At 38.9% G+C, this 19,014-nt stretch overlaps 2 protein-coding genes across 2 annotated transcripts; one reads left to right on the top strand and one right to left on the bottom strand.

Annotated features, from left to right (window-relative positions):
- Positions 1 to 2,637: 2,637 nt before the first annotated feature.
- Positions 2,638 to 13,359, top strand: jeb (low-density lipoprotein receptor domain-containing jelly belly protein). Its single transcript, XM_089078379.1, has 4 exons — positions 2,638 to 4,479; positions 6,384 to 8,356; positions 10,922 to 11,082; positions 11,911 to 13,359. Exons 2-4 carry the CDS (start codon positions 7,414 to 7,416, stop codon positions 11,968 to 11,970), a joined length of 1,164 nt encoding a protein of 387 aa, XP_088934505.1. The 5' UTR covers positions 2,638 to 4,479; positions 6,384 to 7,413; the 3' UTR covers positions 11,971 to 13,359.
- On the bottom strand, positions 13,180 to 18,420 carry LOC105430570 (uncharacterized). Its single transcript, XM_089078378.1, has 8 exons — positions 18,137 to 18,420; positions 17,109 to 17,189; positions 16,978 to 17,026; positions 16,822 to 16,906; positions 16,621 to 16,746; positions 16,261 to 16,443; positions 16,007 to 16,182; positions 13,180 to 15,916 (listed from the first exon to the last, which is right to left on the bottom strand). The coding sequence occupies exons 1-8, from the start codon at positions 18,254 to 18,256 to the stop codon at positions 13,818 to 13,820; spliced, it is 2,919 nt and encodes a 972-aa protein (XP_088934504.1). The 5' UTR covers positions 18,257 to 18,420; the 3' UTR covers positions 13,180 to 13,817.
- Between the last annotated feature and the right edge of the window lie 594 nt (positions 18,421 to 19,014).

Below are 19,014 nucleotides of genomic sequence, written 5' to 3'. Positions count from 1 at the left end.
AAATTAAATATTCGTATAAATATATCTTAATTTTTTTCTATATTTTTATTATTCCAAATATTTTTGATAATTTTTTTTATCTTCTTTCAAGAATATACTGATTTCTCCTCTTTACAAAAGAGTAAGAAACATTTGGTTTAATATTATTATTGTTAAAGTAAAAAAGTAAAATAAAATAAAAGTGAAAGAATTAAACAACAACAAAATCTAATATTCCGCCGTCTATTTTCTGTAAAAATATCCGAAAGATCAATAGATGAAAGTTATTCCATGATTACTGCTATTGATACTCGTTTTCATTTTTATGTGAAAAAGAAATATATCGGTTTTATTGTTACGTCGTGGTTCTATTGTTTTTATTAATATGCATATCGAAACAAACAATATACTTTTTCTTGCAGATCGACGCTGTATTGTCTTTTCTTTTTAAATTTTGTTTATACGAATATACATATGTATAATTCGTAGATATTTATTTATTTGTTATGAACAAAAGCGTACACAAGTCATCTGCGCAATATTACGCTTAAATTCGAAACTTACTATTTGCAGCATTTGAGTCCCTGGAGATTCAGTAGGCGAGTATCTCATTAAAAGTTATCGAGAACATATAAGTTTGCCCATAACGCCTGTAATTAAAAGATACTAGAACTAGTATACTAATATACGCTTTACATTATTAGTGGCGCATCTGCCAAACTCATTATGTCCATAGATAATGGTTTTTCTCCTTCATTTCTATCATCTATGTAAGCATTATAAATATCATATTTATATTGCATAACATGTTGTATAACATCATATTTATCGGATTTTTAATGAAAAACATTTCTACATGTTTTACATTTTTTCCAGAGAAAATAACGTCGCAGTAATTGTACGATACGAAAAAATTAATTAATACAATCTAAAAGGTTTAGCATATTTCTAGTTTCTTTGGACAATGTATTTCTGATTGACAAACGTAAATCGCTATAATTACTTGTTCGAACATACGACGAACTATTGTTGACTTTCTACGGTTTCTACAAAAGTGGTTATAAATAAATGAACTTTAAATCGATGCGATCGGAATAAAGAGAGACACGTAAATAAGTCGATGTTGTGCGGCACATGCTAAATTAAAATTTCGTTCCTCCATTTTTCGTGCATGGAGTGTCCCAGAATTATTCTTGCTTTTCTTGGATTATAAATATTGATACGTGTTAAGAAAAGCAATAATTGTTGACGCATCAATTAATTTTATGTTACGTTTATGTTATGTTTTATAGATTAAATAATTAAATGTATTCTCTTTATTTTTTTTTTTTTTTTTTAGTTTGGAATCTTGTAGAAGGAGATGATAAAATCTTATTTAAATTTTACATTAATTATGTTTTATTATATTTTAATTTTTAATCTTCTTCTCTTTATAGATCATTATATTTAATCAAATCGTAATTAAATAAAAGAAATCGGTAAAAAAAATTATTATCTTTTTTATCTTTTTAAAGATTAAATTTGCTTCAATAAGCATGCTAAAATAATTATTACATGTATTATAAATGTATGTTTTGAAAATTTCAAGTTTAATAAACGTGTCGTCACTGTGTATTTTACGTCACGCACGTTAATTTGTGGTAGCAAATAGCGAAGGTTAGCTAACAAAATGGAAAGGATATTAATCGAATATATAAAACTGGCGATTAATTAATGAAAACTGAAGCGTCAGGATCGTGAAAGTCAAGACAATTTGGATAGTAGCCAATTACATTGTGTCTTTCGGGGGAAGCTCAGATCGACTAACGTCATTCGCAAACACTCCCACGAAGCACGACGGCTTCGTGTTATGGAGAGATGCGAGACAATCTCCCGCAAACGTAGGCAGGACCCTGCGACATACGTGGCCGAACAGTGATCGAAAGAACGTGCGTCAGGCTATGTGGAAGAGATAGAAACTGGGCGGATACGATTAGGTGCGCACAGCGAGGCACCCAGCCCGGCGGGTAGTGAAACGAGTAGGGGTGGATTTTACAGGATAGCGAAGGTCGGACAGGGATCCTTCATTCTCGCCCTTGATTTCGCGATCTTCGCTTTAATAGCAGAGAGAAAGGGGAGGACCATCCGCCGACCGAGAGACAAATAAAACTGCAAACATTTCCGAGATATTATTCTCTCCCAACATTGACCTCTCTCTCTCTCTCTCTCTCTCTCTCTCTCTCTCTCTCTCTCTCTCTCTCTCTCTCTCTCTCTCTCTCTCTCTCTCTCTCTCTCTCTCTCTCTATCAGCGGAGCTAACGCTTTTTTTTTATTTCGCATGTATCATTCAAGCTGTATAGCGACTAAATGTACTCGAACGAGTCACGAACAGTGTCAGCAGGTGATAATGCGACATCGTGATGCGTACAGAATTGTCGTAGGGGCATGGGTGGCGATCGCGGACAGGATGATGGCACTCGTGGTAGGCACCCACATCACCTTTGACCGTATCGCCGTGAAACGTCATATGAAGTCGCAGGGTGTATAATCCGAGGGTGCTTAGGGCTCGCGGCAGCTTTAATCCGTTCATGGGCGCGTCGGCCGGGATGGAGGCGAGACGTGGCGAGACGTGATGAGGTGAGGTGAGGCGAGGCGAGGCGCGAGAAGGGGTGAAAAGCCACCCCGTCGTCGCTCATCCCAGTGTCGAAGAGAGGGGTGAGCGCCGGGAGAATGCGCGTTGTATTAAAGCACCGGGTCCTCGCCGCGCAGCGTGGGAGTTAGTTCTGGTGAGGGCGCCAGGCAGCTCACTCACCGAAGTAACCCACCGTCCCAACCCTTCGATCCTCCACATCCCTCGACCTTCGACCAACAAAGCAACCATCCACGGCCGCAACCTCCTCACCATTCGATTCCGTCGCTTCCCGTCGGTCGAGAGCACCTACTTCCGCGCTGTGAAAAAAAGGGGCGAGTCGACCACTCGTCGCACGGCACCCTCGCGAGGATCTCCTCCAGTGCAAGCGCGTCAACGACGGCGTTCGCGAGGGGGTGTGCAGTAACGAGAAGCAGTGCTGTCGCGCGACGTGCCGAGGTCGAGTGAGAGGAAAGAGTACGCGGGAGACGAAGACGCGAGAGAAAGAAAAAGAAGAAAAGAGATAGATAGAGACAGAGAGAGAGAGAGAGAGAGAGAGAGAGAAAGAGAGAAAAAGAGAAAAAAGAGAAAGCAAGAGAAAGGAAGAAAAGAAAAGAGCGAGAGGGAGGGAACGTTTCTCGTCGCTCAATGGAACACCGGCGCGGCCGGTCGAGATCGTCGGCGACGTCAGCACGGGAAGTCGGGCAACCGCGGGAAACAGCCTTTAACCTTTGAAATAACGTTGCGCGATTATAGTCGCAGACATCATCGTGAAAGACCGGTGTTAGAGGCCTAGAAAAAGAAGAGGGTGAGAGAAAGGAAAAGATAGAAGAAGCAAAGGTTGGAGGAGAGAGAGAGAGAGGGAGAGAGAGAGAGAGAGAGAGAGAGAGAGAGAGAGAGAGAGAGAGAGAACAGAGAGGAAAGGGGAGCATAACTGCATTAGAACGAGCCATTAGAACAAACTGGAAGATTCCTCCTCCGGTAACTTTGCAGTGACATCGCGATTCAGATCGCAACTTCGATATAACCAACCAGGTATCACATACGTATACGTACGCAATCACGCACGTATATCTAACGCGAGCGATTGAACAAGAGAGAAAGAGAGAGAGAGAGAGAGAGTGAGATCGCGCGCGCGCGCGCACGACATCACACGCCCATATATGAACGGCCATACGGAAGCGGAACGTGGCGAGCGACGAAGATGCCAGTGAATGAATCGCACCCCGCAGTGTGTAACTGGACGACATTGTACGTGATATGATCTCACGGGGGTGCTGTTAGGGTGCTACTGTCGAGGAGCGAGCATAGACCTCTTCGTGGCGCGAGTCGATCGAGCGGAAGAGGAAGAGATAACGTGATGCACGACGAACATCGCCGGGAGGGTAGCTACAGTCAGAAACTTTGGTATCCGCTGAGGAGGACGGAGCAGTAAAAGAACGCGGTCGCGTGCGAGGAAGACCAAAATCGCATCGGAGAACATCCCTTCCATTCGAGGACGTAAAAGAAGACCGCGAAGTGCGTGGAAGATATTCGTATAGCGATACCGCGGAGCGGCGCGAGAAAAGTAAGAGGAGACTGAGCGAGAAACGGAACTAAAAAGGGGAGAAGAAAAGAGAAAAGGGAAGATAGAGACGAAGAAAGGGTGACAAAAAGAGAGAAAGAAAGAGAGAGAGAGAGAGAGAGAGAGAGAGAAAAAAAGGAGAGAAAGAAGAGAAGAGAAAGAGAGAGAACGAGAAGGAAAGGGAGATTAGGTCGAGAAGCGGCATCAAGGAACGACGCGACGCGGAGAGTCGAGAGGGAAGAGAAAAGGCCGAGGCGGGAGATCGGAGATCCGAAAGCTCGGAGGAAAAGCGCAGGCACGGCAGACGCGCGGCGGCGAGATATCAAGAAGCAAGTATTATCCACGTAATGCCCCGCGTAACACTGCACCTCCTATCGATGAACCATAATCTCTGTCTGTAACTTTCTGGGCGCCTCTTGCGCCCGGGCATCCTCACTATACATATATATATATATATATATATATATACATATATACATATATACATATATACATATATACATATATACATATATATATATATATATATATATATATATATATATATATATCGGTGTACCTTTTTCTCTGCCTTTGTTCAACACACCCTGTGTACCTCTGTCGCAACACACGCTCGTGTACCGCCTACTCCCGCGTCTCGCACCGACAAACGCGCACCGCTCTCTGTCACGGCAAGCCTTTGCTTTTTGAACGTTTTTCGGGGCACCTGTTGATATGACCGACCTACATACCACACTGCTATCCACATTATGTCACCCCGTCATCGTCGTACGGCTAGATCATCGAATCCGTCACTCGGGCCCGGTACTCGAGAATGATCGGGTCCGGCGTATCGGTCCGATTCGCGCGAGTTACATCACGGCAGATATTCGCCTGTCATACGCGACGGACTTATTTCCGGATGGTAGCGCAGGTTTTAGGATTGTTCGAAAGCACTCTCGCGATTTGAGTCGGGTACCGTAACGTTATTTCAATTTTCTTGTTTGCATCAGTAATGCAACGCCGCGGTTACGTCATCTCGATTATAATTCGCGACGCGAGTTTACACAACGACGATGAAATCACGTTTAAAGTATATAAGAATAATTTAAGAAAAAGATTGCGTTCCTTTTTTGCGAAAGATTTTCATATTCTAGATATGTATGTCGTTATATTCAATGACAATCAGTATGAGATTCTCAAGGCTCATCGCATTTATTGAATGAAATTCAGAATCGTTAGGGCGCACGTTTAATAGTCGCTCGGCTTTGATAGCGGAATTTCGAGCAAATACTTGGGTGATTAGTGATCCGAGTGGGTATCCGACATTCCGGAGACCGTTGGCGGATTTGAAATTTACTCGCGCGAATCTCGCGGGTCAAGTATATCAGTCGGGTTTTAGTACGTGAGACATAGCGTATACGAGTACAAAATTGTAGAATTTGCGAAAATATAAAGGTCGAAAGAATCCCAGAGGCAATCTCCTGTGGATTTGCGACAGACCCAAATACCATCCATTTCGCAGTGGCACGTCTCGCGAAAATTACTTGAACAAAGTCACGTATGCGGCTTATCTCGTTGACGTTTGCGCGCACGATCGTGGGCTCTTAGGGCGAAACTTAGATAGGCGCGGTTATTTACTAGCGGACGCATCGGACGATTATTATCCATGATCGCGAGCGGGGCGCAATAATAGCTTAGTTTCCACTTTGTGGAAACGAACGAGATCCGAGAAACGTTCGTTCGAATACGTGAGGACGAAGGGAGGATAGGGACGTAAGACAGAGAAGAGACGGAAAAGAGAGGGGTAGGCCGAGTGAAAGAGCAAAGAAAGGAAGAAAGAAAGAAGGAGGATGAGAGGAAAGAAAGGAAAGGTAAGCGGATGAGGAAACAACGCCGAGGGAGAGGGTTGTCTCTCGGAGAGATGGTAGCTTTATTGGCGAAACGCGAAACGATCGCGGGCGTTTAACATGAGTGGCACACCATCAATTGGTTTAAATGTTGTCCACACTCGAGCACCTTATACGCATCTATGAGCACGCACGATGAGCACCTCCGATAACCACCTCCACACGTCGCAGCACTTCTGTTGAATATCCTGAGAAAACAAACCAAAAGTAATAAATAAATAAAAGAAAAGTAAAAAAAAAAAAAAAAACCACCACCACCACCACCACCACAAATCTTTTTGTGTTTCTGGCACTCGCGGTTATAGGATATCGCACGTTATTCTCTATTAACGACCTGATTTCAGGACGGTCGGTACAGGACGTGTGCACTTTATCACGAAGGGAAAGCCAAGGTCGCGGCTACTATCATGGACTACCAAAAGTGAAGCGTATCGATTAGAAGAGCGGGCATAACGCAATCAAATGTCAAACGTGATACGCCGTGCGCTCGAGTCGACGACTTATCCTCGATAAAGATAGAGAGAGGGACAAATAAAGAGAGAGAGAGAGAGAGAGAAAGAAACGGAGAAGCCCATATTTTCGGGTCCCCTGCGACAGAGTCCATAGTCCCAACTGGAACATGCTAGGCAAATCACAGTCGATGCAGTTGCACGCGTAGCACCGTTGCGTTTTCTATGCAATAATCGTTGCTGTGTCGCGTAACATACCGCGTGATTTTTTTTATCAAGTTTATCCTTCTCTCCCTCTTGGTATCAATCGACCGCCCCGTATCTCCCACCTACATTACACACACGCGTGTACACACACACACACACACACACACACACACACACACGCGCGCGCACACGCACGCACGCACGCACGCGCACGCACGCACGCACGCACGCACACGCACACGCACACACACGCACACGCACACATACGCACACGCACACATATACACACGTACATTTGCACATACACGGTACAAATACAATACACACACTCCGTCCTCAACTTCCTTGTGTACCGCGAGTTCAAACGAAAAGTCGGCCTAATCCAGAGTTGCTACAGACGTGCCTTTAGATTGGCAGTGAGTAGTAATCAGGCTAAAGAGAACGAACGAGAAAATATAAAAGAGAAAAGAGTATCATTGCTCTTCATTTAGGTCAATTATAACACCACGCCCAGCTGTATAATCGGGTGCGTCAAAAGTGGTGGTAGAGAAAGAAGAAAGAAAAAAAGAGATATATACGTAGATATAAAGAGATAGAAAAGTTTAGAAAAAGAAGAAAGGAAGAGAGAAGGGCAGAAACGGAGAAAGAGAAGAAGAGAGAGAGAGAGAGAGAGAGAGAGAGAGGAAAAGAGATATAGAAAAGCGATTTGAAGACGTTAATGATTTGTAAAATGGCAGTTTGCATGTTTTGGCTTCTCACTTACGTGGGACAGGGGCTGGATCTGGCGGTGGGCAATCGACCCGTGATCATACAAGTACAAGGAACACAGGGACTCGATTATCGTCACGGAAGCGGTAGCATTAGAAAGAAGAGCGAGCTGAGTTCGGTAGGTGGAAATTTGTTCCATTTTAGGATATACCCTTCCGATGGTCCCCACCGGGACGACCTGTCAAATTGGCTGGTCTTCAACGACGAGCCGCAATTATCCTCGTGGTCGCCCGCGGGTATGCTGATCGACGACATCGTCAAGGAGCCGCGGGAGCTCCAGAACGTATTCTTTGCTCTGTCGCCCGCCATGCTGAACGTCCTCTATAACGAGTACGTGACATCATCGCAGCCACACGCCGCAACGCAGCCCCACGTCGCGGAGCCCTACGTTCACGACGAGGGCAATCATCTGCTCGGCGGCCGGCAGGCCCATCAGCGTCCGAAGAAACGGCGCATCGGATGCCGGCATCCGTTGAGGGGCCCGCTCAGTCTGCCGATACTGGTGTGCGACGAGGCCGGCAAGAAGGCTACCATTCAGGAACCTAGACAATCGCATCACGACGATCTCTACGCGGAGCAGAGATTTAACACTGCGACGAGTACGAAGACTGATCTCGCGCGCGCCGAGGGCGGCACCCCGCTTAACTTACCTACGAATGACGGCTTCGCACCGAGGGCCTTCGCTTACGAGACTAGCGGAAACAAGTTACCCGGAAGCAAGCGGAATCAGATCGTGATCGAACGGCGTTCGATCGATGCGCAGGGGGAGTCCCCGGGACATCAGGCTCAAGCGTCCTCGGCACCCTCGACGTCATCCGCCGGTGCGAGCATCGCCTCGCAGCTCATGCTGAGATCTATCCGGGGAAGCATACAATACGACGTCCCGCAGATTGGTAAGTACTAATAATATATTAATATTACTAGTAATAATATTACGGAATGCTCGCAAAGATATAAATATTACGGTTGTTCGCAAAGACGCACGCATTAAAAATTCATGAAATTGACTGAGCGTTTCGAACATTTCCAAGATAATCAGAAACACTATGAGGAAAAGTTATTCTTCTGATAATATGTAAAGTTTCGACACAAAGATCTGCTTTAAGTGCTTACTTTTTCTCTTTTTTTCTTCCCCTTTTCTTCTTCTCTTTTCATTAATTATTTTTATGAAATTTTTGAAATATTTGTTTAATTTCATAAATTTCATAATTGTAAATAAAAAATTAATTCTAAAAAAATCAGTTTTAAACTTTCGTAATTCTATTTTGATAAATGTCACTGAATAAAGCCATATGATAAGATACATAGATACATTAATCCTGGTTTAAATGTTCCGATAAATGCCAAATTCTCATTATCACGCGAACTCTCTGAACTTTTTTTCATAAATATATCCCGATTCTGATAAAATACAATTCTCTTTATTTTTTTCTCAATTTTATCTCAATTTCCTTACAAAAAAATGTGTCGATTAAAATGAATTAAAAAAGTTTTGTTTCTATATATATTACATATGAGATTCGATTAATAATTTATGTAATAATTTATAAAATGAGAGATTTTTTAAATTAATTTTTTCTTATCTTTTTCTATTTTCAATATTTCAATTATTTATCGATGTAACTGAATGTTAAATGAAAAGATAATTTGATATCTAAAGATAATATTAAATAAAAGCAAATTCATATTATCATATCTTAATTCTGAATAACAAATTTATTAAAATCTTTGTTACTTTTCACAAAAAAATAAAAGAAATAATAAAAGATAAGGATTGTAAACTATAAATAGAAACTGAAGAAATTCTTTGATATCGATTACATTAAAAAAAACTTCACAATTAGCTTCACAAATCAATTTTTTAATTCGTCTGTTTATCCAAAATTGAGCAAAGAATTCAAAAGAATAATTGGAATAAAGAATTTAAAAAATATGCATGTAAATATGATATGTTATGAATTTAATTTATTATCAGAAAATGAATTTAATCGTGATATTAACAAATTTTCAAGAGCTCGTTATCGGGTCTGTACACGTGTGTTCTCGGTAAAGCTCGATTTTCCGCGAATCTGTGTTCGTGTGAAAGTTATTCTAATTTTTAATGAAATATGAGTCAAATGAGTGCGTTATGATATCTGTATACGTGGTGTGAATTACACGAGCAGAACAGGTCTATAAATCTAAATGAAACGTCGCGTCGCGTGCGAGAAATACAGACAAAGCGCTTCTGCAAATAAAGAAAAAGTGATGAAACGATGTCGCAACGATGAGCGTGCTCACCGTCCCTCCCAAATTTATTGATCGAGGAGAGCACCGACGGGGCGAATCCGCGACAAGAGGATGGCGAGAAACAGGGTGCCGGTAAACATCCTCCGGTCATGTAGACGCTATTGAGAAGTCTAGAAACGTGAGAAGCGTGCGGAATGCGAAGGATCTTTTCATTGAAAGTTTCCTTAAAATGCCATAGCTACTTTGAAGAGAGAGAGAGAGAGAGAGAGAGAGAGAGAGAGAGAGAGAGAGAGAGAGAGAGAGAGAGAGAGAGAGGGAGAGAGAAACGTTATAAAAACGAAGTGCGTTCAAACGGTTGTTTTATCATGTGCCGATCTGTCCATGGGTCGATATATAAAACGACCAGATAGGTCACAATGTAAAATGCTACGAACGTCCGTTTTGCTATTGCGAATCACTATCGCGGTTGTAAGCTCAATATCGAAACCTATGCTCGTCGACCCGTATCTTCAGCGTACATATTTGGCATTACATTTACTATCCAAGATTCGTCCCACGCCCCTTGAATGAGATCTTCTTATTAAGCAGCTAGCGTGGAGTACTGTACTAACCACATTTAACACCGAATGTACATTGAGCATACGGGCTTTTGAGATACATCGTCATGGCTAGGCAAATACAACATAGAGAATCAGTCAGCTGCATTTAATATTGAACATGCGACGAGAATACCACCAGAAATACGCTGAAATATATACTTAGATATTAAGACGACACAGCTGCCGATCGGCAACGTTTACATTTTGTTTACAATCGTTATGAATCGTTTACGTTTACGTTTAATTGTTGTAGGTTACGGGAAATCGGTTACGCGGCTATTCAATTTGATATTTTAAGTGATAATGGAAAAAGTGTTTATTTCGATAAAATCCGTAGAGACTAAAAATATCGAAAATCGACGTCGGAGAAAAATGGTGAGCTAACGAAAGCAATAACCGAAATAAATAATATAAATTTCGTATAGAAGAGATCTGAACGTTTTTATGTTTGGATAGCCGAGATACTTGTTTCTCTACGATATTTTTCACGCGCTGGTTTTTCCGATTTGGCCGAGATATCGGGTAACATTAACGTTTATATATGCACAATACCAGCACATTTTTCCATCCAGACATAATGTCAGCTTTTATAAAGGAATTGAAGTGGATTCTTGCGATTCCTGTTTACAGAATGTCCAGTCTCCGAAGACGGAATGGAAAGATTCGCTTGCCCGACCGCGGACAGAATGGGTAGATATCATTGCATCGACGATCATGTCCTGTGCGACGGCTTTATAGACTGTCCTACGGGTGAGGACGAGGATAGGCAAGCCTGCATGTTTTACAAAACCGTGAGTAGAATTACGTGATAATTTCTATTTTAATTTCATGTATCCCTTTGAATCCCTCTTATTTGAATCCTTACTACATCCGTACACGAAAGGGCTTTGAGGAATTTGAATCTTTTCACGAAAGAAAAGTCTTTGTAACGCTGAAAGATACGCGTAGCTCTATATATATATATATATATATATATATATATTACATACTATGTAAAACTCAGCTGAACTTTTAAAGTAACTTTCGTTATAAAGTTCAAAAGAAAATGGAGGCGTGCTAACCGTGCTAACCGTGGGTGTAATATCAAGAGCCAGTTTTCTGATTCGTCGGTAGCGTTTTCCGGGGAGCTTTGGAAGCAAAATACGGGAACACAATCTTTTTGATAATTCACACAGCATCTGCTTGCACATATGGGAAATAGCCCCCTACGTCGATAAATTCGCGTTATCCAATTTTCTCTTCAGCGTTGTCACGTCAAGGGAATGCTATCAACGCGGCGAGGAAAAAAGGGGTGGCGATTCCCAGATAAACCAATAATGTTGATATTCAGATATAGAGATAAAAAGAAAATATGTTATAATGGTGATGTTCAGAATTAATGAAATTTCCCTCAACGATTCGTTAGAATAAATTAAAAAAATGTCGATAAGGCACTAACATTCGAATATCTTGATGACGTGAAGATCACTCGTATATGATGATTTTACGCTCCGATTATTAATTAATCAAGTGCAATGAAAAGGGCGCGTGCAAAATGTGAATTACAGATCCAATTATTGTGTTTGTGAAACGCTATACAAGCTGGCGGATAATACAATACGTGTTCCGATATGTTTCAGACGAAGGCTCATCTGGACGTATTAGCGGACGCCATACTACGATGGGCGAGAGGACGCTAATTCCTTCTTTGTTGACGATGAATCTCCAAGCTGTACATAAAACCACAAGTCTGATACGTCTACTTCTTTATATATTCATCGATATCTTTTTCTCCTACATTAATCTATTTTCCGGAAACTGTTTTCTCTCTATGTTTGGCGCATAGAGACGTTCATATTGAAATCAAACTCAGGGGAACGTTAAGATGAATCGTCTCTCTCTCTCTCTCTCTCTCTCTCTCTCTTTCTCCTTTTCTCTCCCCCCTCTCTTTCTCTCTCTCTCTCTCTTCTCTCCCTCCACCCTCTCTCTCTCTTTCTCCTTTTCTCTTTCCCAGAAGAGAATACGGCCGCTCGACTTAATCTCCGAGAGGACACGGCATGGTTCTAACTACACTAAAAATCGGTTAGCAAGGTCTATCGTAAGCAAGATATCCTCACATAAAGTACAAATTAAGGTGTCCGAACTTTTAGGATGTTATAAATAAAGTTCGTAAGAGAGTTATGGCATTTTAACGCCGCTGTGTATGGCGCACGAGAGTACTCGACTTGGATATAATTTCAGTTCTATAAGCATCTATCAGCTATATACCAACACACAGATGATGTAACTTACGATTTCATATTGAGCGATTTCCGCGAGATCGTAACTAACTCTTTAACGACTTTATTTTGGTACAATAAAGTAATTTTGAAGACTGAGACCTATTTACTTCATTCCCAGAGTAAAAACACGCGGCTTTACCGTCGCGCGCCGAACCGATAGGAACGAACGATCGTATCGTTTGGCAAGAAACGGGCACGTGTACCTAGAGACTTCCTCCTAGAGTACTTCCTAAGAGATTGTAAAAGAAAATGTACTCGCGTTTTAATCAAATCACTCCGCACGACGTTGATGCGTTAAAGCGAATCGTAATAATAATAATAATAATAATAATGAGATCAACGTCGATCCGGTCTTCTGGTATCGCGTACCGTCACGAAGAGACGTCTCCTTCTCGCCTTGTGCACGCTCTATGTTGTCATATCGATATCTCTAAATATTTATTTCGAATTTAATAAAAAGATGTCCGAATAATAATAATAAAAAAAAAAATAAAAAAAAAAAGCAAAGCGAGTGCTTTCAGCAAAAGAAAGTCCTTGTGAAGATTAATTGCGCTTCACCAAACCCGCTCTGAAACTAACGAGTTAGAAAATATTAGGAATTTATTAGCAAGTCATCTTGCTGCCGTATACACTTTGCGTTCTGCGACATTTATTTACAAGCCTTTATCACACTTATTCAGAAATTCACTAATATATGTATCGATATTGCTGTGAGATTGACGAAAATGAATTTCTCCTATGTTAAACATTTGATGTCCAAGAATTATGACTTAACGGTAACATAATAATACATATATGTTCCAACTATCACAGGCAGTTTTGTACTTTCATTTTCCATACCAAAACAAATATTCATTATTCATTAAGAAAAGGATACTACAAGTATGTCCTTGTCTTTCACATATATGTAGAAAGAAAAGAAAAGTACGTATATGTGTATATATGCGTGTATGTATGAGTGTGTGTATACGCGTGTATATGCATATGTGCGATGACAACTATTACAAAACATTTGTGAAAGTATAACACCCATTTCCAGGTTTTCCTATCTTTCCACAAAATATATAAATTATAAAGTAAATAGACATAACTTGCCTCTCTGGGCAGACTTACAACTTTTATCTTAATAATAAATCTTTTTATGTATGGAAAAGCGCGCGTATCACAACTATATTTTTTGCAAGAAATATGGTCAATGTATTGTGCCGCGCGCTTTATACCATCAACTTATGTATATATTATAGTGTATCTATGATCGTTATCTATTACAAATTTGAGACATACCAAGTATTAGATTGCGAATTTGGGTTAATTAGCATCGTATTCATAGAATCTAAATGCTTTACGAAAGGTTGATCGCTTAGCTTACGTATTGCAAAATCGTTAAAGTGCAGACCATCTGTTTGCAACGGTATTACTTGCGTCGCAATATCTTGTGAAAATGCTTTTGCTTGAGTATTTGGATTCATTACCGCTACAACTCCTAACGGGACACTTTCCGCAATCCTAATATTTTTGTCATTTATATACACGGGTATTCTTTGGATATCTGTACCGCTTTTCGCAGCAAAGTATTTTATAGGTTGAGTGACATTTTGCAATAACACTGCATGATGTTGATTGTCGATCGCTTTCGAATACATGTATACATCATTCTTCTGTTTCAGTGATGGTGGTAAGTTTTGCATTGTGTTGGATGAATTAACGCAATTATCTGTACTATTATTATAGCCTCTCATGTCACATAAGTCTTTAGATTCTACAACTTTTTTATGAAGATAATGCATTTGCTCTTTACATGGATAATTGGTAGAATAAATAAGTTGTTCGTTGCAACGACATGCATTCTGACTAATTAGATGCTTGGTACATTCTATATCTGTGTTATCAAACGTTTCTCGGAATAATTCTCTAGATCTTCTTTCATTTTGAATATTATGAGGAAATTTTGACGTCGATATTATCTTATCATTACCATCCTTAAAAAGAATATTGTGGTTCTGATCGCATGTACTTTTTCCACAAAATTTTTGCTTGTTGATTTCACAAATATGTGAGTTACTTTGTTGAGGAAACTTTTTTGCCGATTCTACATTAGAATTAGAAAAATTTACACTTTGTAAATAGTGAATCGGACTATTATTCAAATAGAAAGGTTTTCTGGTATCATGTAATATTTGTTTTTGAGGTAATTTTTCAGTGTATGCACTTGTATTATAAGAAGTTTTAAAAGTTTGCGAGTACATAGAATCATCATGTCGACAAAATTCTTTCTTTTCATTATGTTTCGTGGAACATATATTTATATCACGTTGTTTGATTTCAGGTTCTTGTGAATCCTCTATTTTCATCGATCCAATCTGAGGTTCCAATATTTTTGTTTGCTCAAACAACATGTTTCTTGTATCGGATGACGGAATATTTTTCAATACATTTGGAAATTCAGTTTTATATAATTTCTTTTCAGTATTATTATTTGAAATTTCAAAAAGGTTAAATTCATGTTTATTATATAAATCTTCTATATAATCATTGTTTACCACAGAATTATTAGGCTTATTAATAGCAGCATTGTTATATCGACGTAAGATGGTAGGTACTCGTTTAACATTCTTCATATTACACTTACTTGTTTTGTTATTATAGTTTGGAGATATATCATTTGTTGCACAATTGTCGGAAACAGATAATTTTGCAACTGATAATTTTTCACGGAGACTATGTTTTAAAAAATGTCTGTCTAATAATATAGGATCATTTATAAACGAGGTTCCTAAGCGTTTCGTGTTATTATTATATCGTAAATTTTTATAAATAGGAATGTCAATAGAAAAATTATCTTTGTCATGATGCTTATTTTTTGGATGATTACTATAATTAGAAGTTTTATGAGAATCAAACTGAATGGTATTTTTTTCATTCATAAAATAAAAATTCATTGGTTTCGTGACTCGATCGATATTTGTTGATCGTTTTGCACATCGAATATCATTATCTTCAGAATTTTTTATAACGTTATCATTTATATTGTATGTTGAAGTATTTTGCGATGAACTAGGTGTAAAATTATAATGCGTTATATCATCACTTTGTTTAAATTCGGTATTATGTATTAGATGAAATTTATCATTCTTCCGAAATAAGCCTTGTTGAAGACGAGTTGTGATTGAATTTTCACACTTAGGAACTTCAAATTCGACAGGAGACAACTGCGAAAGATTTGAAGATACACAAGCTTGATATTTTCTAGAGTCTGCAGGTTCTACATTTTCCAATCCTTGTTTATCTTTCTCACGTAAAAGTTGTTGACGAAAAGAATTAGCATAGGCATTTCTTAATCTTTTAATTGTTGTTTCAACAGGATCTAAAATTATCAAATTATTCAAAAGATAAATAATCAGATTTGAATGATTTATATATATATTTATATATATACATATTAAACATAATATACCTGAATGATAATCTTGTAAGATGTCTACTTCAAAATTTTCGGCAGAAATTATTCTGCAGAACTCCATGTAGCGATTTAATGGAACATGGAAATTTTTACTATTCTTTGAACATGTCTGTTTTGTTTCTTCTTCATTCAATTCATTTTCTTTTGTTAGATCAATTGTATCAAGTATTCTGAAATATTTTATAGTTTCATTTTATATTAAATTCTTTTTTATTACACTTAATAATGTAAATATAATTTATACTTACTCTGTCGAGGAAATTTTTGATTGCTCTCTATCATTTTGAAACAATCTTCGCTTGCATATGTCTTCTCTTTGAACACATCTTAATTCATCATTAGTATTGTGTTTTTTAATTTTGTTAGAATCATCATTTTCAAAGATGTTTTCCTCACCTTTCTTTTTAACAAGACACAGCTTCTGAATTGAACTGTAATATCAATGTGTATGTATATATATATATATATATATATATATATATATATAATGTATAAAATATTTATATAAATCTTTTTTTATGTGCATGTTTAAAAGATATATCTTGTATAGAATATCTATATCTTTAATCTTTAATAATTAAAAAGTTTCTAAAACAATAGATATATACCTTCTTTTTCCTATTATAGGGCTTTGCTCTAGAATACATGGTGTCAATTCCAAAATATCCTTCTCATAATCCTTATTTAATGATTGTTTAGTAGTTTTATCATGTATTGAAACATCAACAATATTCCTGTAAAATAGAATATATTGTCATGCTTGTCCACTTGCGATATCCATATCAAATCTATTGTATCAATGTGCTTACTTAGATTCAGGACTGTCACCATTAAAGAGTTTCAATGCATCTGCCTTCAACCGGGCTTCATGGAATATATTTTCTGATGTCTTTGCTGTAAGACATTAAGATAATTAAATTTGTACGTCATTATATTATCACAACTAAATCAGTTTCAAAATATACCTTTCTGAACATTTCTACCCTTTGCACCATTCCTATATATACCGACAGCCTGAAATAATCATGTGATATGTCTAAATGTGATAAACAATAGTATCATTATAATATCTAGACTATTAAATAAAGTTACTCACAGGTTCTGGCAGAAGCCTGTCACAAATTTTCCGGCTTTGTTTCTTATGCTTAGCTTTATTGTCGTTCTTCCCAACATCATCCTGTAATAAATTCCAGTATATATTTCAATCATCTCAAAGAAATTATCATCAAAAATATTTCATGTGTGCGAATTATACATTGTTCACGCAATGGCCTATCTAAAACTTTTATTCAAGAACTCCTAGTTTCTAATATCACTCTCCCCTTCGAAGAGGAATTCCACCGATTACATTTGCAAGATTATTACTTGAGCATTTTCGGCCGGATTTCCACGACAGCTTAACGCTTATTGATGATCTCGATCGAACTGTGCAAATCGAGAGATTATCACTCACGAGAACCGGCAGCAAACAATGCCAGTAAACACTTGACACTGACACTAACCTAACATCGCGAGAGCTACGACGCCTCCATGCTACGACGCACCAACGCGCCGCTTTTTGAAACAGCAACCACGTGGATAACGCACGAATATCCATGTTTTCTATCTCCAATAGATCGAGAATTATAAAACGTCATACGATAATCACTACTCAGAGAGATTCTACTAGCGATCAGAAATAATAACATCTGAGTGTACCCAGATATCATTTTATTCTTGTTAACATTCGATGAAAAAACAAGGATAAAGCAATATATCCAGTGTTTCTGATCACGTCCTATATAAATTCTCGTGCATGGGGAAAAATCCAGGATTTTTTTCGAGGAAAAGAAGAGGATTATCAGATTCTATTAAGAACGATTTTCCCTATTAATGAATTACTTTTCTAGATTTTAAAGCTTAGATCTGATCTCCTCGTTCCTTCGATCTTGAATGAGAGAAATATTGAATTTTGCAAATCATAACTTTAACTTTACTTCAACTTCTTTTTTTTAATTTTCGGGAGAGGATACGCGCTCATGCGCTCGAATATCCTCACGTTCGTCCTTGAGCGACGCGTCACGTCGCGTCGAGCGAGAATATCATTCAGGAAGAAAGTCGAGGACGCGGCCGCGAGAGACCTACCAACTTCCGCTTAGCCTGCAGGATCTTAGAGTGTATCCGGTTGACGTCCCTCTTCCGTCGCTTCCGTCGTGGCTTCGGCGTCTCCTTCCGATCGGTGGACTTCCGCGTTATCTTGCCCATGACCTTGCGCGGGCACACCTCGGCAATCACGTATGCTACATGCGCATTGTCAAAATCGCTCTCGCGACGAACGCGAATGCCGGTGCGGGTGTGCGAAGCGAAACACCGCGCGCCAATCAGCGTCGGAACTGCGACTGATGACTGCCTTCACGTATGTTTATTTACTCTCGCTTTCACGCAGCAAGTTCGTAGTTCGTTCGAAATTACGGGAAGGGATTCTTTTTTTTTTCTTCTCTTTCTCCCCCTTTTCCGTCCATGGCGTCATGAGGGGGCGCGGGAGGAGAGGAATAACTTATAATTCCAGCACGAGGAGTCGTTCGAAAGGTTCGCGACGCGGATGATGACAATTAAATCAGAGGCATGTGACTTGAGCTTGAATGAATCGATTAAAATTAACTTGGATGCAAAATGGACAAGATAGCTTCCGATTGAAAATTCGGAAGTTCGTGGTTCGTAGTAAAACGAGAGATCGTTTCTAGATTTTAGAAATTAATTAGAAATTGTGTTTAATTAGGAGTGAAAATTTACGAGATTTGTAAAATACGCAGAATGCAATCTATATGTTCGATGAATGTAGTTTTATTGTAATAGTATAGTTTAACCTTGTTTCTTGTTTTATCTTATTTTACTCGATAAGATAATTGTCTAAGGTTAGTTAAATATTCTCTTGTATCTATTGATCTAATGATCTATGTCTTGTTAATTTAAGACACACGAAAGATTTTATGCAAATATGCAATAGCGCTTTATTATTTGTA

The sequence above is a fragment of the Pogonomyrmex barbatus genome, unplaced genomic scaffold (genome assembly GCF_055798465.1).
Source record: "Pogonomyrmex barbatus isolate J1 unplaced genomic scaffold, ASM5579846v1 scaffold22, whole genome shotgun sequence".
Classification (NCBI taxonomy): Eukaryota; Metazoa; Arthropoda; class Insecta; order Hymenoptera; family Formicidae; genus Pogonomyrmex; species Pogonomyrmex barbatus.
Note: the sequence above shows the minus strand (reverse complement) of the source record. Positions and strands in the feature narration are given on the sequence as shown.